Below are 25,655 nucleotides of genomic sequence, written 5' to 3' on the forward strand. Positions count from 1 at the left end.
CCTTCCGTACTGCCTCAGATCCCGCCCGCAATGCGGTCCTCTTCCCCGCCCAGCCTACTTCCTTCTCCCGGCCCCGCCCCTGCCCCCTCCTCCCCACCTCAGACCCCTCCTCCCCCCCCCCCCGGCCCCCCCCCCCCTCCCCCCCCCCCCCGCCCCGTTCCATTCAATTGTTGGATTGTCGGCGCCGCACTCCCACCGGCGGCCGGCAGGGGGCGGGGTTCGAGCGTGGATTTCCCCGGCGTCCACTGGGCAGGGACAGGCGCGGAGCGGGGCGGGCGGGTGGACGCGCGGACTCCAGGCCGCGAGCGGGCGGGCGGCTGCGACGCCGAGTTGGATCGCGCTCGGCGGGGAGGCCGCGGCCGCATCAGCGCTGACGTGGGGCAACGTGGGCCGGCGGCGGTCCCGGTGGGGCTCGTCGTCCCACCTCCTCGCGTCCGTAAGCAGTGACGAGGTCCGCTACGTAAATCGCTTCGCTGCGGGTAAGTGGCGCGCCGGCCGGCGGGACCCGCGGGGCCTGTGGCGGCGGCGCCGGAGCCGAGGCGGGGCGGAGCGGGTAGTCGGGGGCCGTTTGCCCCGCGCACCTCAAGGGCTTTTTCCGAGGGGCCGCCGCTCCGGCTCCTGGGAGGGGAGGGCCGACGGGCGACGCGGGTCGGTCGGCTTCGCTCGCTCCCCAGAGCCGCCGCCCCCGATTCTCGCTACCCGAGACAGACCAAGCGGTGCTTCTGGAAGGCGCGCTACCTTCCTTCCCCGTGCCCCGCTGGCGCCGGGACCAGCCAGCCAGGCGACCGCGGTCCCGACCGCGGACTCAGAGGGACGAGCGTCCTCGGACGTCTTCACTGCTCTCTCCGCCGGATCTGGATCCCTAGTGTGAGCCGCTTCTCTCCCTGCGCGACTCGGGCAGCGGCGGCCGGCCGGCCCGGGGGTGAGCGATGCCTCCCGGCGGAACCAGTTTGGCCCACACCGGAGGCCCCGTAACCGAGCGGCTCACCCAAGCAGCTTCCGAACACCTCTGGCTTCCCCGCCTCATTCGCCGGGCTCCTGGGAGTGCAGCCAACCTCCCTGGAAATAAACACAAACCGAGATGCGCAGGGCTGGAGGTCCAAGGTGAAGACTGTGTTAGAAGACAGGAATGTCGTGTTCTCTGGTTGTTCCCCTGTGGGTACCACATCTTTGGCCTAGTCTCCATGCTGCTTTTGAATAACAAGCTGCTTTCCCCTCATAAGTCACAGTCTTTAAATCTTTGACCTTAAAAGGAACTTTTTCCCCACTCAGTTCACTTCAGTTCAGTCACTCAGTCGTGTCCGACTCTTTGCAACCCCATGGACTGCAGCATGCCAGGCTTCCCTGTCCATCACCAACTCCCGGAGTTCACCCAAACTCATGTCCATCGAGTCGGTGATGCCATCCAGCCATCTCATCCTCTGACGTCTCGTTCTCCTCCTGCCCCCAATCCCTCCCAGCATCAGAGTTTTTTCCAGTGAGTCAACTCTTTGCATAAGGTGGCCAAAGTATTGGAGTTTCAGCTTTAGCATCAGTCCTTCCAAAGAACACCCAGGACTGATCTCCTTTAGAATGGACTGGTTGGATCTCCTTGCAGTCCAAGGGACTCTCAAGAGTCTTCTCCAACACCACAGTTCAAAAGCATCAATTCTTCAGTGCTCAGCTTTCTTCACAGTCCAACTCTCACATCCATACATGACCACTGGAAAAACCATAGCCTTGTGTAGACGGACCTTTGTTGGCAAAGTAATATCTCTGCTTTTGAATATGCTATCTAGATTGGTCATAACTTTCCTTCCAAGGAGTAAGCGTCTTTTAATTTCATGGCTGCAATCACCATCTGCAGTGATTTGGGAGCCCAGAAAAATAAAGTCTGACACTGTGTCCACTTTTTCCCCATCTATTTCACATGAAGTGATGGGACCAGATGCCATGATCTTCGTTTTCTGAATGTTGAGCTTTAGCCAACTTTTTCACTCTCCTCTTTCACTTTCATCAAGAGGCTTTTTAGCTCCTCTTCACTTTCTGCCATAACGGTGGTGTCCTCTGCATATCTGAGGTTATTGATATTTCTCCCAGCAATCTTGATTCCAGTTTGTGCTTCTTCCAGCCCAGCGTTTCTCATGATGTACTCTGCATAGAAGTTAAATAAGCAGGGTAACAATATACAGCCTTGACATACTCCTTTTCCTATTTGGAACCAGTCTGTTGTTCCATGTCCAGTTCTAACTGTTGCTTCCTGACCTGCATATAGGTTTCTCAAGAGGCAGGTCAGGTGGTCTGCTATTCCCATCTCTTTCAGAATTTTCCACGGTTTATTGTGATCCACACAGTCAAAGACTTTGGCATAGTCAATAAAGCAGAAATAGATGTTTTTCTGGAACTCTCTTGATTTTTCCATGATCCAACAGATGTTGGCAATTTGATCTCTGGTTCCTCTGCCTTTTCTAAAACCAGCTTGAACATCTGGAAGTTCACGGTTCACGTATTGCTGAAGCCTGGCTTGGAGAATTTTGAGCATTACTTTACTAGCGTGTGAGATGAGTGCAATTGTGCGGTAGTTTGAGCATTCTTTGGCATTGCCTTTCTTTGGGATTGGAATGAAAACTGTCATGTTAAGTGATGGTAATGATACAGACATTTTTGGTGCATCTGTAAAATAGTTAAGAGTAAACTAATGCTTGCACAATGACTTGCTCTTCAACCTGGAGTTGCTTTGGTGAGTGTGAAGTTGTAATTACATGGATGTTTTGTGTACACATTTTGTAAGAGTGTATGAATAAATTTTTATTGAATGTGTAAACAAAGAAGAACGCTTTAGTCTTTCTGTTTCCCTATTGCCCCAGAAGCTTTCCTGAAATCTGGTGAATTTAACAAATTCCAGACTCCATAGACTAGTTTCCTACTGAGGCATATCATTGTATCTTTAAAATATGAAACCATGTTTAGAATTAAGGACATTTCATGAATAGTAACACTCCAGTGTTCTTGCCTGGAGAATCCCAGGGACGGCGGAGCCTGGTGGGCTGCTGTCTATGGGGTCGCACAGAGTCGGACACGACTGAAGCGACTTAGCAACAGCAGCAGCAGAGAAGTATGTTCAGGTTAACATACAAAAGGAATCCTGACTGAATCTTTTATCAGTATAGACATATATTCCTGTTCCTGTTCTCCACCCTCGTGTTCTCTACAAGTTAATATTGGGCCAGTTCAACTGGGGAATGTGCTCAAATGTCATGGCCTATTTAGATAAACTTTGAAAAATAAAACTGAACAATGCAAATACTTAACAACTGCACCATTGATGTTTTGACATGCAATCAGTAGTGGTCATTAAGGAAATAAACCTGAAATGTCATTGAATCCTGTTAATTTTCTACTTAATGAGACTGCTGTTGACCCATATAAAAGTCAGCTTTGAGAAGAATTAGTATCCTACATTGAATCCAGTTTCAATATTATCAGTACAGGTATTACATTGTAAAAATATAGATTTCAGGGGAAGTGTTTCTCATCCATTATACACATGTAGATAACTTTGAAGAAACTGAGATATACATTTTAAATCATTTTGTTAATTCCCTTTTAAAGCACACAAAGTATGTAAAATACTTTTTACCATGAGAATTGCACAATAAACAGTGCCCTGTTTTTAAATCTTTCATTCATGGGTTTTCTTTTAATGATGCTATAGGATATCCAGTAAAAAGTAAGAGAGAATGAAGAGAATAACATAAGGATGACATTACTGGGGATTTATCTTAATATTACTCATGAAGACAAGTTGAGTCTTATGGTATAATTCAGTTATAGCAAATTTTAAAAATACCTATTTTGCAAATCTCTTGACTGACCATCCCAGGAATATTATAGGAAATTACTGGCAAGGTGCATGCAAAACAGTTTTGAAAAGCATGGGCTGGTAAGGTTATTTGGAACTGTTTAAAATAACTATCTCACTGGTGAGGAAGGAGGCTTGCCTCCAAGAAAACCTTACTAGCAACTTTTTGTGAGGCTCTCCTGAAGTCTCTCTCCCCAAATGAGAAGCAGCTTTACGCACACTTTCTGAACACTGAACAGACCAATCAAATGTCAAAATGAAATTCTGCTAAATTTTAACAGTGGCGTTCATGTGATTCTAATATTTTTACTTTTGAGGATTCCTGAAAATAAACTCAGTTTCTTCAAAGTTATCTTAATGAACGTTTTTGTTTTTGTTTTGTTTTAAACTCAGCAGACTTAAAATTAGAACATCCTAACTCAGAATGTCAAATGTCATAGAGTTTTGTTCACATTCTCAAACAGCTTCAATTTTTTTCCACTGATAGCACAAAAATTATTTTTTCCACCTAGAAATGCTTAGTAATTTATAGCATAGCATTGATTGTCATGAAAATTTCTAGCTCTGGCATTGGGACAACTATGTATCATGCATAAAGACACTTGGGATGCTTTTGCATTTCTTAAAATTATCGGAGGAGTGAAATTTAATTTATTTAGACATGTGTCTGCACTTGGACACTAATTTTGTTCGTATACACAAGATAGGACCAACCTGAGTATCACAACATTGAAATTCATTTCTATAAACTTTAGCTAATTCCAGTGTCTTACCTACTCTTTCCTAAATTTACTAGTTAGTGGTCAATGCAGTTGTACTTTAAATGTAGGTAAGTGTTTTTGAAATATACCTAAAGTGCAGCAATAGAGCATGCTGTTGAAAAACCCTACAGTGATTATTAGTCAAGCAATAACTTCCCCAAAAGACTGAAAGTTTCGTTTCCTTTTGTGAATTGGGGCTGGAGCAGGGAAGGGGGACTTGGAGACAAGGAAATAGGCCATGATTATTTGAATTTCACTTTTCATTTCCTCCTTAGCAGCAGATTCTGCTGTTCATTGACTGAAATAGACAAAAGCAGGCACCAGGGGGGAATGAATTGAGAATGAGATGCTTGAATAATTTTTAATCCTTTGGTGATTTTAGTAAAGAGTTAATAGTTCTTAAATAGTAACAGGTATCTGAGGTGGCTCAGTGGTAAAGAATCTGCCTGCTGATGCAGGAGATGCAGGAGACATGGGCTCAGTCCCGAGGCTGAGAAGATGCCCTGGAGGAGGCAATGGCAACCCAGTCCAGTATCCTTGCCTGGGAAACTCCATGGAGAGGGGGAGCCTGGCGGCCTGCAGCCCGTGGGATCGCACACAACTGAGTGACTGAGCATGCATACACGCACGCGTAATAGGTATCTGAAGCAATTAAACCGGGTGGTCTTGAACCGTATTAGAATGCTGCTTGATTTTCTGGGTGCTTCATGTTCAAAATAGTAAAGACAGTATTTGCAAGTGTTTCAAATAATTATTTACAAAAACTATTCCTGACTACTTATATTTTTACAGAGAAGTGTAAAAATTGTTATTTGAAGGTTATTCTAATTTTGCTTCACAAAAATTACAAAAAGTTAAAAGTGGCATGATTTCCTGTTACTACTGTATTTTTTGTTTTTCCTGTACTCAGCTTCACCTGAAAATACATAATAATCATAGGCTCATCCCTGTCAACTTCACATATATGGCTTTTGGTAATTGAAGTTGACTCTTGAACAACATGGGGGTTAGAGGCACTAACCCCTGAATATTCCATATACTTTTTGACTCCCCTAAAACTTAACTGCTAATAGCCTATTATTGACCAGAAACCTCACCAATAACATAAACAGTCAATTGAAATGAATTTTGTATGTTATTTGTATTATATACTATATTCTTACAATAAAGAAGCTAGAGAAAAGAAAATGTTATTAAGAAAACCATAAGGAAGAGAAACATTTATAGGACTGTACTGTATTTATCAGTACTATAAATTGACAAGATGAATCATTTGTCAGTACATCAATACCATCTTAGATGATACAAAACACTGTAGCTGTTATATGTATTCCTAACACTAGACATCAAAAATGAAAAGATAATATGAAAAATTTTGTTATAGATATAATGATTCATGCATTGACAGTGGCACAGTAGCCTAGGCTATACACTAATGAATGAATCATTATAGAAATTTATGGCATATAATATTACAGTCATTTATAATACAGTATTGGAAACATTGTTACATTAAAAAAACAAAACACTCACCTATCATGACAGTTTCTCCAATTATGAGAGTGAGGCATACTGTATGGTCACGTAACCCTCTGAAAGTTATGAAATAGTAAGAAAACTAACACGCTGTATTAAGTGCCTACCACTCACCTTATGCCTATGTTCAGCTAGATTAGAATCTCCGTATATTTTATGCATTCGTGACATACCTTTTCTTAAAAAATATTTTCAATATTTGTAGGCTATGAGTTTCACCTGAGAGCTTTTTCAAATTGTTGCCTGTTTCCCCCAAATTTCCAATATATTTATTGAAAAGAATCCGTATATAGGTGGACCCGTGCTGTTTCAATCCTGCGTTGTTTAAAGGTCAACCGTACTTCTCTTTTCTAGCTAGCCTGCCCTTCTCCAACTTTTTAATTGACTTGGTTGAGAAGAATCAGCTTTACCTTATGAACTTCATAGTCTTCTCCTATCTTCTTCCAAACCTTACTGTTGCTACTTAAATCATAGTTAACCTGTGAGGGTCTCCTACTTTCCCAAAGAGCTAAAATCTTTCTTCAACCACAGCCCAAGAAACAGATTATTCATTCCTGTGTTCTCTCTTTTCTTGCTTCCGTTAGAGGTACACTGCCCTTTTATTCCACATTCTTTTCATTTTGACCATGCTAATTGTAGTGGGAGTACAGCTTTGTCTTTCTTGCAAAAACCATAGTCCAATAAGGGCTAGAACTCAAGTTGACACCCAGATCAGCCTGCAGCGCTGTGCTGTGGATATCACACACTGTGCTGCTGGATATGACTATTGGACCGCACTGCCTGCTCAGGAACTGGGGACAGACAAAGGAAGCGGGAATAAAGGCAGAGGATGCCCAGATACGGTGCCTGAGGCCATGGTGACGTCAGTCTCCAACTGAGATAAAAAATATAGCAGGAAGGGAGATGTAGAGCAAAGGAGTTGAGGTTAGTTTTAAATATTTCAGGCTTGAGGATCTGTGAACAAACTGTTGAGAGATGTCAAATAGGCAGATACATACAGGCCCAGATGGCGCTGGTGGTACTGCCAATACAAGAGACAAAGGTTCGATCCCTGGGTCAGAACGATTCCCCTGGAGGAGGAAAAGGCTACCCTCTCCAGTATTCTTGCCTGGGAAATGCCATGCACAGAGGAGCTTCCATGGCATTTCAAACATGTCGGATACTCCTGAGCATTCGACCATAGAGGGGTCAGGCTGGAGGTGAGATTTGAGACTCATCTAACAGGGGTGAAGCAGTCTTGGAGAGTGTGGCAGTTTTTGTGACTGGGAGCATGGAAACACCAACCCTTAAAGAGTGGGTCAAAGGAGACTGGGGCAAAGCACTGGATAACTTGGAAGGGAAGCTTGACTGTGGTGCCCTGAAGAGTTCAAGGAGGACAAAGTTTGGCGAGTAGGAAATGCTATAGGTGTATTAAGGAAGATAGAGACTAAAGATCATTGCTGACCTTTGCTCCATCAGAGCTCTGGTCCCCGTGTCTTTCTTTCTCTCTCTCTCTTTCTCTCTCCCTTTCTTTTTCAGACTGATCCCCTGGAGCGCAGAGGCTCTCTGAGTTCACTTTCCTGCCCGGGCTTCTAAGACCCTCTTGAGAAGGTGCTCTGTGCCTTCACCCCATCGAGAGGGTGCCTGAGGCCTTCGTGAACAGAGCAAGCCCCGTGCAGGGGCTTTATTGGCTTTCTGTGTAAACCATGGAACATCAGCCTCTTTCTCTCCTTTACTTTCTTATCGTCGACTCCGGACCACCAGGTTCCGGTCTATTAAAGGACCTCAACAAGTGGCGCCCAGAACAGGGACCTGGTACATGTAGGCAGATTCTCGGACGGAGTGACCCCAGGGCCTATTGAGGCCGATGGATCCAACGAATTCACATGGCTTCCTCTTAGGAAGATTCGACCCAAGGGGGCTCCTGGCCTTCAAAATGGAGACGGGACAACAAGGACCCCAGGAGGAAGAAATTCCAGTATGGGCCATGGCGGCTCTAAAGATCTCCAGGAAGCACCGCCCTCGGCGACATCACCCCTGTGATCTTCCCACTTGCTGCTGCTGCTAAGTCACTTCAGTTGTGTCTGACTCTGTGTGACCCCATAGTCGGCAGCCCACCAGGCTCCCCTGTCCCTGGGATTCTCCAGGCAAGAACACTGGAGTGGGTTGCCATTTCCTTCTCCAATGCATGAAAGTGAAAAGTGAAAGTGAGGTCGCTCAGTCGTGTCCGACTCTTCAGGACCCCATAGACTAGCCTACCAGGCTTTTCCGTCCATGGGATTTTCCAGGCAAGAGTACTGGAGTGGGATGCCATCGCCTTCTCCTACATTGCTTCAATTGATCAATAAGGAGAATGGGTTCTATATAATCTGTTTCTGCTTTATTGACTATGCCAAAGCCTTTGACTGTATGGATCACAATAAACTGGAAAATTCTGAAAGAGATTGGAATACCAGACCATCTGACCTGCCTATTGAGAAACCTATATGCAGGTCAGGAAGCAACAGTTAGAACTGGACATGGAACAACAGACTGGTTCCAAATAGGAAAAGGAGTACGTCAAGGCTGTATATTATCACCCTGTTTATTTAACTTCTATGCAGAGTACATCATGAGAAACGCTGGGCTGGAAGAAGCACAAGCTGGAGTCAAGATTGCCGGGAGAAATATCAATAACCTTAGATATGCAGAGGACACCACCCTTATGGCAGAAAGTGAAGAGGGACTAAAAAGCCTCTTGAAAGTGAAAGTGGAGAGTGAAAAAGTTGGCTAAAGCTCAACATTCAGAAAATGAAGATCATGGCATCTGGTCCCATCACTTCATGCGAAATAGATGGGGAAACAGTGGAAACAGTGTCAGACTTTATTTTGGGGGGCTCTGAAATCACTGCAGATGGTGATTGCAGCCATGAAATTAAAAGATGCTTACTCCTTGGAAGGAAAGTTATGAGCAACCTAGATAGCATGTTGAAAAGCAGAGACATTACTTTGCCAACAAAGGTCCGTCTACTCAAGGCTATGGTTTTTCCAGTGGTCATGTATGGATGTGAGAGTTGGACTGTGAAGAAAGCTGAGCACTGAAGAACTGATGCTTTTGAACTGTGGTGTTGGAGAAGACTCTTGAGAGTCCCTTGGACTCCAACCAGTCCATTCTAAAGGAGATCAGTCCTGGGTGTTCTTTGGAAGAACTGATGATGCTAAAGCTGAAACTCCAGTACTTTGACCACCTCATGTGAAGAGTTGACTCATTGGAAAAGACTCTGATGCTGGGAGGATTGGGGGCAGGAGGAGAAGGGGACATCAGAGGATGAGATGGCTGGATGGCATCACCGACTTGATGGACATGAGTTTGGGTGAACTCCGGGAGTTGGTGATGGACAGGGAGGCCTGGCGTGCTGCAATTCATGGGGTCACAAAGAGTCGGACACTACTGAGCGACTGAACTGAACTGAACTGAAGTGATGGCTGATTCATGTTGAGGTTTGACAGAAAACGACAGAATTCTGTAAAGCAATTATCCTTCAATTAAAAAATCAAAGTCCTGGAGTGGGTTGCCATTTCCTTCTCCAGGAGGATCTTCCTGACCCAGGGATAGAACCTTGGTTTCCTGTATTGCCGGCAATCTCCTGCACTGCAGGCGGATTTTTTTACCAACTGACCCACCAGGGAATCCTGGTTGGGGTCAGGGTGGGGGTGGGGGCGGGGGGGGGGTTTGGTTCAAATGACCTACCTTTTCTCATCTCTATTGTAGATTGGGGGCAGGTGGTAACAATAATTGTCCTAGTGCCCCTAGTGCCCCTAGTGAGGGGTGGCACACCTGACTGCCAACTCAGTTTCCAAATTGGGTGAGCTGGTGTAACATCTTTATTAAGGGACCGTTATGAGGGAGCCCTGAAAATAGCCTTTTTGTGGCAGAGCACCCATTGCTGGCATAGGCGCCCAGAAGAAACTTAGGAATGCCAGTGTTTGTCCTTTCAAATCTAAAATAAATTGAGAGCTCACTGCTCTCCTTTGGTCTTTTTCTTTGTCGATTTTATTTCATTCAGCATGTCGAGGGCTTCCCTGGTGGTGCAGTGGTAGAGAATCTACCTGCCAGTGCAAGAGACACAAAAGATGCAGGTTCGATCCCTGAGTGAGGAAGATCCCCTGGAAAAGGAAATGGCAACCCACCCTAGTATTTTTGCCTGGAGCATTCCATGGACAGAGGAGCCTGGCAGGCTACAGTCCATGGGGTTGCAAAGAGTCAGACACAACTGAGCACACCACAGCAGCAGCAGCATGTCAAATGTACATTTTAAAGAGATATTAGTAAAAAAAAAAATGGAGTTTAATTTCTACAGTGTCTAAAACAGCTTTTTAAAATACATTGAAGGCTGTCAGAGAAGATTTTAAAGGAAAAATTAACTATTTTGTTTGGAGTTAAAATTTTTTAACAAAACCCAGTTTTGAAATTAAGGTATATGAAAAACAGTTGACAAATTTGTTTCAGTGAAATGAAATTTGAGAAAATGATAATTCATTCAGTTTATTAAATGTTTATTATCATAAAATAGAGCTGATAGAAGCACGTTGCAGGGTGTATTAAATGATTCAAGTAGCACTGCTCTGTTCAATAGAAAATCATCTGGTAAATAGCATACAATTTAATTTTTCTGAAAATTTTTTTTCCTCCAAAGATGAGAATATTGGGTAGGAGTAAATTTCAAAAAAAAAAAAATTTCAGCTTTCTATGCTTTTTTTTTTTTTAGTTTTATGAAACTAGGGTATTTTGCTGTAGTTGTGAAATTTTAATTTTTTTTAAATAAAATCTTATTATCCCCCAATTCAACATTATAATTTACTACAGGATAAATAAAGAAGAAAACAGGAAGGAGCAAAGCATTGATTATTAATGTCTTAATAATGAGCAAATGTGGCAGGAAAAAATATATGAAGACAAATCTAAGGTAGGTGGATATGTTATTTTTCTATTCTTTTGAAAGTTCTACTTAGCTTAAAGTTAAAATGGATAAATTAATGGTGTGTGTATATACGTATATGTGTTTGTGTATGTGTATGGGTGTGTGTGGAGAAGGCAATGGCACCCCACTCCAGTACTCTTACCTGGTGTGTGTATATATATATATATATTTTTTTTTTTAAATAAAACTATAATAGTATGTACCCAAATTGCTCAGCTGTTCAATTAGGGAGTTTGTCTTTTACCATGAGTTGTGCTAGGCAACATAGGAGTTGAGTGGTCATTCATGGTCAGCTCGTTCTAAGTGCTGGCCTTTTCAGTTAGAAAGGAGATGATATATATGGAAGTGGACAGAGTTTTCATTTTTATTCTTGCCTTTAGTTAACACCTGTACCTAAAGTTGTAAAACAGCTCATCTCTACCAATGTTTTCTGGAAATCCAAATATTATTTTTCAGATTCTCTTTTAGTTATTTTCAGAGACATTCTGGTTCATCAGTTGGGTCTAGCAGCAAAAAGAAAATGACAGTTTTATTAAAACTATTTTAAAAGAGATAATAAAAACAACTTTAATCATTTTTCCTTTTGTTGCTGGATGCTGTTTTTTAAGCAGGTAAAAAAGTTTTGCATGGATAAATATAGTTGTTCTGCAGTATAACTTGTCTTTGCAAATTGGATACAAATAAGATTTTTTAAGTTATTAATTGTACACTTTAATTATAACTAGGAAACTACTTTTATTTTTCATTTAGATATTTTTGGCTTGTATGTCTTTTCTTTGTTTCTTTTTTTTTTTTTTTTTTCCTTCCTTTCTTTTAAGAATATCTTCCTAGGTACCTAGGATAGAATTTTTCAAAAATGTTTTTCCTTTTTCTTCTCATTTTTCCTTCTTTTTAAATATCTTGTGTGTGCTTGGTACATAGGTATGCCAAAATAACTTTGGTCATTAATTATCTCAATATTTCTATAATTATAAAAATATAATTTTTACAAATATACTGCTTTGTATTCATTTCTTCAAAGTGTGTTATATAAATCATATATAAACAGTACTGTACTGTTTGCTGTAGTTCAGTATTTTGGGGGAGTTTTTGAAATATGACATAGATGTTCTAAAAACCTAGAAAATAACAGAGTAACCCACAAATACAATGCTACCCGCACTAAAAGGTAGTTCACCCTAGAAGACTTTGAAAATTGTGCAACTGAGTGGATCCTGTTCTTTTAAAACAATGATTATATTAACATTTATTAAGATGAATCCCAATTTTTCAAAACATGTTGAGATAACATTTACTTTTCTACTGAAGAAGAGAATGGTTTGCTAATAAATAAAGATTTTAGAAGAAATATTTAACTTTCATAAGAATGTTGCTACTACCATTAATCATTTAAAAGTTTAAATATGCCTGTGTTAGCAAATCCTTATCTGTTCTTTAGAATTGTAGAACCAAATGTTTGCTGGTATTTTGCTTATTTGTAGATTATAGTGCTTAATGGACTTTTAACTTTGTTTCTGTTATTATCATTTTGTATGTGTTTATTTTTAAATATTCTGTAATTTCTATTTCCTAATTGGTCTTTTTCTCATTTGTACTTAAGATTGAAATATTATATAATTAATTAATATACAGATTATTAATACTAGTATAACTGCGTTTAAAATTTGGTATAGAAAGTGAGATTTGGGGGAAAATATTGTATGATTCACCTCTTTAATTTTTGCTGTAAAGTAGGTAAGTGAACAGTGCAAGATTAAAATGGGTCTCTCTCTTATACTTGGTAAATAAATTCCTTTGGAACTAGCTGAGACTGATTTACAGATATTAATGTTGATATGTGTCATTTCCATCTGAGGTCTGGGCCCTTTATTTCCTGCTGGGTTAGTGTCTGAAAATGCCCAGTACTGTGACTGATCCATGAGCACTCCAGTGTTAGCTGAATCTTCTCCCCTGAGTCTTGGTCTGGGGTTGGCTTTTAGTGGGTTTAGGAGGCTGTACTGGAGAGGAGTTGGTTATAGATCAGCAGAATGAACTTATCTGAAGATGATAGGCTGTATAAATTGGTAGTACTGATCTGCTCTTCTGTAGATTTTTACTTTCAAATAAATTGATTTAGTAACAAAGTTGGACTGAATGACATGTACCGGGCCCTGTACAAGGCACTCCAGGAGAATAAAATGGGGTAAAATTAGAGTCTGTACATCCCATCTGAGTGAAGACTGTGACACCAGTGGCAGCATACTGAGAAGCACACCGTTTTTGTAAGACGTATCTAGATGGGAATACTGCTCAGGGTACCGGCTGTGGGAGGAACCCTGGAGTCACAAACACCGGACCTCCTGTTCACCCTCTATCATGCAGTCTTCTGTGAGCCCTGGAGCAAGACACCGAATCTCTCTGAACCTTATTATTATTTTAGTAACCCCTGACAGTCATATTGTCTTCTGGAATAGTTGATTAATTAATTCCCTCACTTAACGATTATGGTAGATTCTATTCTAGGCACTGGGAATACATTGAAATCTAAGATGTTGTGTCTGTTCCTCACATTATTGCTAGAACTTTGTGGACAGATGAACATGCTAGACAAGTGCTGAAATGGAGGGATTGCACAAGATGCTTTGGGAACTCAGGACAGAATCATTCTGCCCAAGGCTATCAGAATAGACTTTTTAAAGAAGGTATCCTTGATCCAGACTTTGAAGAATGAGTAGAAATGTGCCTATTGGACAAAGAAAGACTGAAGGGCATCCAAGGAAGAGAGAAGTACAGATAAAGGAAATTAGAATTGGGGAAATAAGATGTGTATTCAACCAAAGACATGGCACGTATGGAGGCTGGATTGCAGAATGTGGGAAGGAATGGAGTGACTGGAGATGAGGCTGTAAAGATAAAGTGAGCTCATGTTGTGAGAGAGATTGAATGGCAGTTTGGTTTGGTCATTGAGAATATGCTTTGGGAAAAAAACCTTGGTTCAAAACTTGGCTTTGCCACTCAATCCCTTTGTCGAAAATCAGATTCTAAACCTCTTTATGTCTCCTTTCCCTCACCTCTATAAGAAGAACTAACTATATTGCCCTTTAGAAGTTGTTAAGGATGAAAACTAGCAGGCTCCTGCCCGCCTCAGCAGATTGTCTGCTCCAGTCAGCTGCTCTGTCTTCCGAACATGCTCTGTATTTCCCTTCCTCTCTTGGTTGTCCTGATCTTTTCTACCCTCTCCTTCAGCATGCAACTCATATAGCCCCATCCTCAGGCCTATTTCAGTTTTCCTGTGTTTCTCCTAGCATTTCATGCATAGCACACTTCACACAATTTGTGTTCATTACGGGTCTAATCAATATCATTTACCAATAAGCTAAGTTGTTCTCAAATTTTAATAGCTATCAGAATCTCTTAGATATAAAAATTAGACCCCTTAGAAAGTTTGAATCAGTAGGTTTGGGGTCGAGCCTGGGAATCTGCTTTTTTTTCTCTTTACAAGTGTGTTTGTCAATTCTAAGACAGGTTGTCCGAGGACTTTTGGAGAAACTAAGGCCCAAGTGGAGAACGGTGTCCTTGAGAGCAAGGACTGTGACTTTTGTATTCTCAGGGTGTATCACGTAGATGGTGCTAAAGGAATGTTTCTGAAAGGGGGAAGGCCTTTCAGAGGGTAATGTTTGAGTGGAGACTCAAGTTCTTGACAGAACCTGAAGAGCTTTTAATAAAGGTGTAAGAAGAAGCATAAAACAACATTTCTCACACTCTTTCCAAACCATTTCTGCTAGGACTCGCTTTGTGGGAAAAGGGTTTGGGATGGTTCTTTTGGAAAATGCTGTTGATTGGATGTGCATCATCCTTCCCAAGTCAAACTGGAATAGTCAAGCATCAGAGAAAGTTCTGCGGCCAAGAAACCCTTTTAATCCCAGATATTTTAAACTCTGACCAAGCGTTTTTCCTCTTACACTCTTTGCCCAGATAATACCTTTTCATATCCTGCAGAATCAAATATTCTAGGTATTCACCTTGGAAACTGCTCACAAGCAAAAGTGGAACCTCAGGAATTGGCAGTTTTTGCAGAGGGATGGCCTCTGCTTACCTAGCATTAGAAAGTCCATGCTGGGAAATAATAAGAGATAAAAGAATTGGGGAACATTGAGGGAAAGATGTCTTTCCATAGTAGACTCTAGATTTTCATAATTGCTCTAAACTGTCACGGTCGGTTGTAAGTATTAAACTGTCTGAATAGAGAGAAGTAGTTCTAGGTGTAGTGCAGGCTACAGCAGACAGCTTTGAGAACAGAAGACTTGGATTCAAGTGATGCTTCTTGAAATGCAGAAGAATTCAATCTGGAAAAAAACGTCTGGACATTTCAATTTAAAGTTATAAGTTGCCTGCATACTTTCAGGATATATATTTAGGCTACTGAGGTGAAAAAAACACACTATATTATTAACGATTGCCAAAGATACACAATTGCAGGGAGTAGTTCCTATAAGTTTAAAAAATTTTTTGTTGATTTTGTTTGCATATTTTATATGTTCTCGTAGTAGGGTAACATTATAGTGTGGCTACCTTCTGTCTAGAAAGGGCCTATATAGAAATCATTAACTTAAGTTGAAATTATAAGATAAAAATTTACAAGTTTTTCCTGGAAAAATTAGATTCTCCTCTTTAAGTGAAGGAAGAGCTGCAGGACAAGTGGTCCACTCTTGAGTGATTCAATTTGACAGGTTTTTTTTAAATCAGAAACTATTAATTCTGACAAAGCCAGATATATCTTTATATCGTAACACATTTAATATAGGTAATGTGGAAATTCTTTCATACTAAATCATAGTATAAAGCAGGTTTATTAGGCCATGAGAGTCTTAGGATATTTAAACTTCATGTAAAATATAAAACCTAACTTTATCACTAATTTATGCTAGAGAGCTTAAAATAATTATCAAGGAGACTTTATTATAAGATTTAAAAATTTTCAAATAAACTAATTCCCATGGGACATTGCTCCCTTGGTATACTGTTCATATCCAGTGAGCAGAGAAGGTGCCTTTACATTTGGAGAGCTAGAGCGCTTTGCCACTGAATCTATTTCTTGAAAATCAAGGTAGAACAATTGGATGATAGAAATGAATATCAACCAGAAAGCCAGGTAAAAACAGATATTTCAGATAGGGCCTTAATTCTTCTTCCTTTTTATTGTCTTTTCAGACAAATGACCATGGAAACAATTGACTCTCAGCAGGATGGAAGTTTACCAGATTCTGTGGCAGAGAGCGAATCTGCTCACATGCAGACGCAGACTGGTCAAAATTCAATCCCCACTTTAGCTCAGGTAAACTCAACGTAGGCATCAGGCAGGCACCCATGAAAGTCAGCCTGTGTGGAAATGAGAATTACACACACTATGAGAATTACACGCAGATTCTGTTTTCTTGCCATTGATCTTAAGTTTCCCCTGTTCCCTGGGTATCAGCCAGTCTTACTGATTTGCCTTCAAAGAGAAGATATGTGTTTGAATTACTTTTGCATTGTAACAGACACTATGTAAAGGAGAAACAAAACCCCCTGCATAGTGTATAGTCCTCAGATTACTATTTGGTAAGGTTGGTAATTCCAGATTGATGTAGTTTTATATTCTCAGCTCTAAAGATGACAGAAATCTTGCCATTTGCCCAGTATATACTTGGTTTAATCTTTACTTTTTTTTTAGTTAGGCCTTAAACTTTGAATTGGTTTCATTTAGAGAGCACCAATATGAGTTAGCTGTTTTTCAGCTCTTAAACCTCATTTCTAAGATATCTATAAAACTATATAGTAAAAACAGATACATTTATTTAGCTCATCAACTACTTACTGAGCCCCTTCCATATCTAGGCAGTGTTTTGGATGCATGAGGCTCTGGATTTCCTGGACTTGACATCTCACGGTTTAGTGGGGAGAGGTGTTTAGGGGGGTAAGTCTCGCCATGTAAGAAGTGCCGCAAGGTGTTACATAGAAATGACTGGGCTGTGCAGAGGGGAAGCAGCTGGGGGACCAGGAGTGCTCTGTTACTGTTCAGTCGCTCAGTCCGACTCTGTGTGACGCCATGGACTGCAGCACACCAGGCTTCCCTGTCCTTCACCATCTCCTGGAGCTTGTTCAGACTGTCCATTGAGTCGGTGATGCCATCCAACCGTCTCATCTTCTGTTGTCGCCTTCTCGTCCTGCCTTCTATCTTTCCCAGCATCAGGATCTTTTCCAGTGAATCAGTTCTTCGCTGTCAAGGCCCAAAGTATTGGAGCTTCGGCTTGAGCATGAGTCCTTCCAATGAATATTCAGGGTTGATTTCCTGAATATTCAGAGTGCTCTGTAGAGGGTTTTATTATGAAGGGTGAGTAGAGGTCACTGGGTATATAAGAAGAGGGAAGCATATTATCCAGGCCAGGGAAGAGTATACAGAAGGCAGAGGATGGGGGCAGGAACTGCTGGTTTGAGGCCAAGTGGTGCTGTGTCTGGGCTGGGAAGTGGAGCTGGTCAGGGTTATCTGGAGGGTGGTATGCATCTGAGAGAGTGGACCATCCCGTGTTCTAAGTGTTCACCAAAGCAGGATACCTGCAGCCAGGTGGTGTTGGGTGGGACATCAGCAAGCCGGGAGTGGGGACCCCATTTGGGTGGCATCACAGTGACGTGAGTTCAAGCAGTAGAGAGACTTTGCAGCACCCGGAAGAGAGACTAGGAAGGACCGATGGCTGCCTGGCAGGCCCACAGCAGTGCCAGGCAACTCCTGGGTTGTCTCCGGCCAGCCTGGTTCCTGCATGGTCTGGACTTTTCCAAAAGGCCCTGCACTCAGCCTGCCCTTCTTTCCTCTTTCAGGCTCCCAACACCCACTTGCTCCCTGGGGTTTTCTCCTCACAAGTGCTCTGTGGAGCTGCATCTCCCTGGCAACACTCTTCTTTGTTACCGTGGAAAATTGGCATGCAGACCATGCTATTTTTCAAGAAAGCAGCCTTTTTCTCATTAAAAAAAAAAAGTTCATTGTAGAAAATTGGCAAAATGTGTATTATTAAATGAAGAAAATTAAAGCCACCTGTAGTCTTTACATGCAGAAATTTAATTGTTGTTAGCATCTTGATGTTTATCCTGTTGTCCTTTTGTTTGCAAAAAGAATATTAATAGAATATACATATATCCTTTGATTAATCTGGGGTCTTCTAGAGTTTTCTTTTAAAGTTTTTAAAATCACATTTATTTCTTAAAAGTTAACCTGTGCATAATAGGAAACTAAAACAAAAACCAAAGTCATCCAGAATCATAAGCACTTTACCGTCTGATGTATCCTTTTAGGTCTCATTTGTGTATCTACACAACCAAGCGTCCATTTTTATGTAATTAAGATCATACAGTTATGTATCATGCTTTTTCACACATCACAAATATTTACCATTTCAAAGTCCCAAATATGCTGTTAGTCACCCAGTCATGTCTGACTCTTTGCGACCCCGTGGACTGTAGCCCGCCAGGCTCTTCTGTCTATGGGATTCTCTGGGCGAGAACACTGGAGTGGGTTGCCATTTCCTTCTCCAGGGGATCTTCCCAACCTAGGGATTGAATCTGGGTCTCCTGCATCGCAGGCAGATTCTTTACTGTCTGAGCCACCAGGGAAGTCCAGTCCTGCCTTCCTTGGTGACAAAAATTTCAGAAAAGACAAAAATGGCAACTAGAGTTTTTATAACTGTGATTCCAGATCTGTAGTTCACCTTTTGCTGAAGTGCTAGTTGAGAGCAGCTCTTCCTCCTGCGCCCTGCCTGCGCCCGCTTCTCTCCCTGTAGGTACTGCTTCCCTGTCCTCTACATGTGCCTTTTCCTCCAGCCTTCAGCCTGGGTGACACCCAGCTCTGTGAGTCTCAGTCAGAAGTTGCTGAAGAGGTCAAGTAATGTAGGGTCTGAAAAATAACCTCGGATTAATGAGGTTTTTGAAATCTCATAGGAGTCCAGTTAACAGAAACCAGGCTTTAGTAGGTTACAGAATAATTAAGAGAGAGAGAAAGTAGAAATTGGAAGTATAGATTCTTCAAGAAATTTTCCTGTGAAAGAGAAAGATGGGTCTGGGAGACAAAGGAGCGTGAGCTGGGGTAAGTTTGAAGTGTTAAATAGGAGTGTGGGAAAGTTTGAAGAGTTAAATAAAACAGAAGGGCTCAGAGATAGAGACTTGTGAGAAGACTGAACCCCAGAGCAAGGAAAAGGCTGTGGTTTACATTCATAATGTTTACTTCCTTAAAAATCTCAAGTATATTAAATGTTGATAGTCATTACATCTGGATAGCAAGTTCATAGACCTGCTATCTTATTCTGTTTTCCATATATTTAAAATACTTGATCAGAAAATATATCACAGTATTTATCTTTAACATACTAGGAATGTTAAGAGATTAAGAAGAAATCTGTATGCTGACTCATTGATTCTTTTGATTAAATAAGAGTTATCCTCCATGGATGTGAGGCCATAAATCCTTTATGGATCATGATTTGCAGAATTAGGACACAGTTCTTAAGAGTCATAATTTTTCTAAACATTATTATCAATTTAGATTCTTGTGATACCTGAAGCAGTTCATTTGAGTGTTCATTATTATGCAATATTATATGATAGAAGGATTAGGAAATCAAGCTGAAATCTTCATTCATTAAGCCTATAATGTATGCTAAACATGACTGACTCTTCTGAATAATTCCTGATATTTTGTACATTCTTGCCACTTATTTTAAACTAGAGGATTGTGAATTCCCAGATGTTTTAGACTTAAATTCAGTCTTGTATAAAGCAAAATTTATGACACTTACTTCCTTTTCCACATGGTCTATTTATCATTAAATAGTGTGAGAACAAAAGATATAACCCAAAGTTTCAGTGGGTCTGATCTTTTGCCTCTGGTCATTCGATAGTAGTAGTTTTGCCTATCCAGGCCTTTCCAGGGCTTCTGCTAATCAAGTTAACGCTGCAAATCATCCCAGCTATAAAGACGTGAAAACTTGAGCTTGCTGTTGGCCCTCACACCTCTGCTCTGCTGACTGATGGAGGGAGGCTAGAGTTCTCAGTTTGCAGTTTTTCTGTTTTATAACTTCCCAGGTATCAGTGGAGCCTGCCACTTCTGTCTGTATCCAAAAGCAAATAGAGATCACGTGGTAACAGTATCCAAGGGCTAGAGGCTGGCGTGGAAGATAGTTGAGGTTTGAGTACTGTGATTTGTGTATTTTCTTGCTTTGAATTATTTTTTATGTTGATTTTTTTTTTAATTGAAGCTAGAGTCTTGTCTAAGTGTATATGTTGATACGTATATAAGACCAGAGTCTACTCTCCTCTCCCCCTGGAAAAACTGTTGATGATAAGTTAAGAGAGTCTATTTTATATCACCAAGCCAGGAGAAAACCCTTTCCCAAAGCCAAAATAGTGACAAGCAAAATTACTGTATATACAGGTAGTCTTAAAAGTTACCCATACAGCCTTTGGAAGTAATATAATCCTTAAGTGGGTAATGGGAACTTATCATTTCTTTTGTGATGAAAGATTTTAGACATATATAAGAGTAGAATAAGACTTCAACATTTATAGAAACCTAAAATTAAGATTTTGTAGCAGTTGCTACAAAATTTATATTTAAAAAATTTTTCTTTTTCCCTTTTTGTGGAAGAATTTTAAGCAGCTCTCCAGATCTCAGACATCACGTCATCTCATTCCACCTTTCTTCTGGGTATGCAACGCTTATATATATTGTCTAAAACAACCAAATGTCATGATCATACCTAATAAAATTGAGTGTAATTCCTTGGCATAATATGCTCACCATACTCATGTTTTCCCATTTATCTCACAATGTGTAATCTGCTCTGAAAGCAGCAGTGATGGCCCCCTGCCCTTTCTTTATCCCACGTCTCTTGGGAATTGATAATGCTGCCATGAAGCTCTTGGTTGAGTGAGGGAACCTGGATGGAGCCCTGAGAAAGGGTGTGCTGTCTGGGGTTTCATGCCTTACAGCTCCTGGTGCAGCCCAAGGCCTGACTCAGAAGGCTCAATAACTCTGCTGTGTAAATGACCAGTTCTCAAAGTTTCAGCCAAGATAGGAAGGAAAGATGCAAGGAGCCAAACCACAGGGATCATAGAGTTGGAAGGAAACTCGAGAGCATCAAGGTCAGCATAGTGCCTTGAGACACTTAGTTCTAATATTCCACCTTTCTGACACCCTCTGTAGTTTTGGAACAAGAGCGCTCTGGAGCAGAGGAAGCCACTAGGGAGTGTTGTTCAGGGATTGCAGTCTGCTCATCATTCCTTATCCTGTCTGCTGTAGATGCCAACGGTGTGTTAAAGAAGCGCCTTAGAGGAAAGTAGGCCTGGCTTGCAGTGAGGGATTGGAGTAGGAACGATTGATTTAACAAGGGATAGGTTTCAGTGTATGACTTACATGTTTGCTTTTTCAAACTGGTGGAAAATTGGGATGGCGTTTCTCATTGTTTTGCCAGCTGTGCCAAAAGTCTGTCTCCTCTGTCCTAAGTAGGATCAGGAATAATATGAATAGCTGTCAGAAAACAAAACAAGCAACGTTTGTGATTGCTAATTGGCCGGCAACACCATATTTGTATATGATGGTCTGCATCGTGTTAGGGTGATTTGTTATATTTATTATTGGCTGAGTACATCTAGCTCAAGCTCAGTGTTTACCTGAGTCTTGTTTTTTAAACCTCAGTATGCTGATTCCATGACTTGAGAGGCTCTTACTGAAGGAGGAAATATTCCTCTTAAGATTGTAAAATAAAGAGTTTCATTTTATTGTTGACTTTCTTTCTATTGCTCTTTAATTTTATGTATTCTTTCTCCTGGTTATTTTTAAGTGCCATAATTTAATTTTTTTGATCATAATATTTGTATTCACTTAGCTCTAAAAATTAACATAAATTAGGAGGAGAAAACAGAACACTGATTTTTTTTTTCAGTAAATGCTAAATCTTCATTGTTTCTTAGCTAATTCAAGAAAATATACTACTTTGACATGTAACTCATTCTTGAAGGTAATTCAAGTTTTAAGGGACATAAGGAAAAATAATTTGTGAACTATTAATATTAGTGACCATTTTGTTCGATTTGAGTAATATTTTTTATATAATCTGTACTCATATTTTGATAACTTTATATATAATAGTTGTGTTGTTGTTCAGTCTCTAAGTCAGGTCTGACTCTTTGCAACCCCAGGGACTGTGGCATGCCAGGCTTCCCTGTCCTCCAATATCTCCCAGAGTTTGCTCAAATTTTTGTCCATTGAGTTGGTGATGCCATCCAACCATCTCATCCTCTGTCTCCCCCTTCTTTCCTAATAATAATAGCTAGTATATTTTGCTAGTATATTTCTTTCAGTTCAGTTCAGTTGCTCAGTCATGTCCAACTCTTTGCAACCTCGTGGACTTCAGCACACCAGGCCTCCCTGTCCATCACCAGCTCCCAGAGTTCAACCAAACTCATTTCCATTGAGTCGGTGATGCCATCCAAACATCTCATCCTCTGTTGTCCCCTTCTCTTCCTGCCCTCAATCTTTCCCAGCATCAGGGTCTTTTCAAATGAGTCAGCTCTTCACATCAGGTGGCCAAAGTATTGGACTTTCAGCTTCAACATCAGTCCTTCCAATGAACACTCAGGACTGATCTCCTTTAGGATGGACTGGTTGGATCTCCTTGCAGTCAAATGGACTCTCAAGAGTCTTCTCCAACACCACAGTTCAAAAGCATCAATTCTTTGGCACTTAGCTTTCTTTTGAGTCCAACTCTCACATGCATACATGACTACTAGAAAAACCATAACCTTGACTAGACAGACCTTTGTTGACAAAGTAATGTCTCTGCTTTTTTTAACATGCTGCCTAGGTTGGTCATAACTTTCCTTCCAAGGAGTAAGCATCTTTTAATTTCATGGCTTCAATCATCATCTGCAGTGATTTTGGAGCCCCCAAAAATAAAGTCTGACACATGTCCACTGTTTCCCCATCTATTTGCCGTGAACTGATGGGACCATATGCCATGATCTTAGTTTTCTGAACGTTGAGCTTTAAGCCAACTTTTTTTTTTTTTAATTAATCAATTTATTTATTTATTTTTAATTTTTACTTTACAATTCTGTATTGGTTTTGGCATAGATTGACATGAATCCACCACAGGTGTACATGCGTTCCCAAACATGAACCCCCCTCCCACTCCCCTCCCCACAACATCTCTCTGGGTCATCCCCGAGCATCAGCCCCAAGCGTGCCATATCCTGGATCAGACATAGACTGGCAATTCGATTCTTACATGATATTATACATGTTTCAATGCCATTCTCCCAAATCATCACAGCCTCTCCCTCTCCCTCTGAGTCCAAAAGTCCGCTATACACATCTGTGTCTTTTTTGCTGTCCTGCATACAGGGTCATCATTGCCATCTTTCTAAATTCCATATATATGTGTTAGTATACTGTATTGGTGTTTTTCTTTCTGGCTCACTTCACTCTGTATAATTGGCTCCAGTTTCATCCATCTCATCAGAATTGATTCAAATGTATTCTTTTTAATGGCTGAGTAATACTCCATTGTGTATATGTACCACAGCTTTCTTATCCATTCATCTACTGATGGACATCTAGGTTGTTTCCATGTCCTGGCTATTATAAACAGTGCTGCGATGAACATTGGGGTACATGTGTCTCTTTCAATTCTGGTTTCCTCTGTGTGTATGCCCAACAGTGGGATTGCTGGGTCGTAAGGCATTTCTATTTGCAATTTTTTAAGGAATCTCCACACTGTTCTCCATAGTGGCTGTACTAGTTTGCATTCCCACCAACAGTGTAGGAGGGTTCCCTTCTCTCCACACCCTCTCCAGCATTTATTGCTTGCAGATTTTTGGATCGCAGACATTCTGACTGGTGTGAAGTGGTACCTCATTGTGGTTTTGATTTGCATTTCTCTAATAATGAGTGATGTTGAGCATCTTTTCATGTGTTTGTTAGCCATCCGTATGTCTTCTTTGGAGAAATGTCTATTTAGTTCTTTGGCCCATTTTTTGATTGGGTCGTTTATTTTTCTGGAATTGAGTTTCAGGAGTTGCTTGTATATTTTGGAGATTAGTTGTTTGTCAGTTGCTTCATTTGCTATTATTTTCTCCCATTCGGAAGGCTGTCTTTTCACTTTGCTTATGTTTTCCTTTGTTGTGCAGAAGCTTTTAATTTTAATTAGATCCCATTTGTTTATTTTTGCTTTTATTTCCAGAATTCTGGGAGGTGGATCATAGAGGATCCTGCTGTGGTTTATGTCGGAGAGTGTTTTGCCTATGTTCTCCTCTAAGCCAACTTTTTCACTTTCCTCTTTCATTTTCATCAAGAGGCTCTTTACTTCTTCTTCACCTTCTGCTTCTTTAAAGGTTAATTTTTGGCTTTAAAATGCACTCTGTATTTTCATCCCAGTGTATTACATGTGATAATACTTTGCTTTGAATGAAAATTGGTGTTTCAGGAACTTCCCTGGTGCCCCAGTGATTAAGCATCCACTTTCTAATTTAGGGGACGAAGATTTGATCCCTGGTCAGGGAACTAAGATCCCACAGACTGAGGAGCAACTTAGCTCATGTGCCACAACTAAGACCTGATGCAGCCAAATAAATATTTTTTAAAAAATAAGAAAATTGATGTTTCAAAGATAATTTCAGCAGGTATAAAGCAAAGTCAAATTTCAGAAAAAGATTTTGTTTTTTTCACTTCTTAAAATCGGGAAAAAAAAACTGCATACAAATCCGTTTTAGTGTTTAAGAGATTGTTAGAGATATTCTGTCATTTGTAATGATTTTAGGTACTTTTTGTTTGATGCTCAAGTCTTAGTTTTAGTAGCAGACAGTTTGTCACTAACAGTAATGGAAAAATAACTGAGTATAAACAGTTACTTTTTTACCCTTTCTCTGATTTTTCCTAGTTAAAGAGTAGGTTGTGAGGAGGGAATACAGGAGGTGCTGTTGATAAAGGGCTATAGTTTCCGATTTGAAGGATAAAAATGTTCTGGAGATCTTTTACAAAAGTATGAATATGATGAACATACACTTAAAAGTGGTTAAGATGATTAATTTTATATTATGTATTTTTTTTACCATAGTAAAAAAAAGAACAGCAAAAACAAAAATAGTAGACTAGACACTGAAATTTTTTAATATTAGAAATGTTAATTTTTGTAGTTTCTTCCTTGAGTAAGATTCAGTTTGTTTACTTTGCCTCACTTCAATTTTTGCTGCTACAACCTCTGTAAGCCCCAGACTACTAAAGGAATTACACTGGGAAGCACAGAGGCTTTGGGAAATTTTTACTCATTGATTAATTGTGATGACAGCATCTTAGTAATGATCTGCAGAAATGTGAGCTTTCTGAGCTTTCTCCCACCCCCAGAGGTACGATGTGTGGTCCTCCAAAAAGGCATAGGAGAGAAAAGCTTGCTTGTGAGGTCAAAAATATGGGGTTGGCCAAAAAGTTTGTTCAGGTTTTACGGCAAAACCCAATGCTAAGTAAAGACAATAAATATCAGGTGAAAATAGTGCAAGCAGAAATAGTTCAGGAAAAGC

General features: G+C 40.7%; 1 protein-coding gene across 14 annotated transcripts in view; it reads left to right on the forward strand.

The window, feature by feature from the left end:
- Nucleotides 1–235: 235 nt before the first annotated feature.
- The window catches only part of CREM (cAMP responsive element modulator), a 67,684-nt gene continuing 42,264 nt past the window's right edge, over nucleotides 236–25,655 (forward strand). For 10 of the 14 annotated variants that reach the window (XM_040248406.1, XM_040248402.1, XM_040248407.1 and 7 more), the window contains exons 1-3: nucleotides 243–479; nucleotides 10,964–11,063; nucleotides 16,269–16,392. In XM_040248406.1, the coding sequence (XP_040104340.1) occupies nucleotides 11,020–11,063; nucleotides 16,269–16,392 (168 nt within the window). In that variant the 5' untranslated portion in view covers nucleotides 243–479; nucleotides 10,964–11,019. Of the gene's footprint in view, nucleotides 480–10,887; nucleotides 11,064–16,268; nucleotides 16,393–25,655 lie in introns of those variants that run through there. The other 4 variants (XM_040248412.1, XM_040248404.1, XM_040248413.1 and 1 more) reach the window with 3 other exon arrangements.

The sequence above is a fragment of the Oryx dammah genome, unplaced genomic scaffold, assembly GCF_014754425.2.
Source record: "Oryx dammah isolate SB20612 unplaced genomic scaffold, SCBI_Odam_1.1 HiC_scaffold_10, whole genome shotgun sequence".
In the NCBI taxonomy this organism is placed as follows: Eukaryota; Metazoa; Chordata; class Mammalia; order Artiodactyla; family Bovidae; genus Oryx; species Oryx dammah.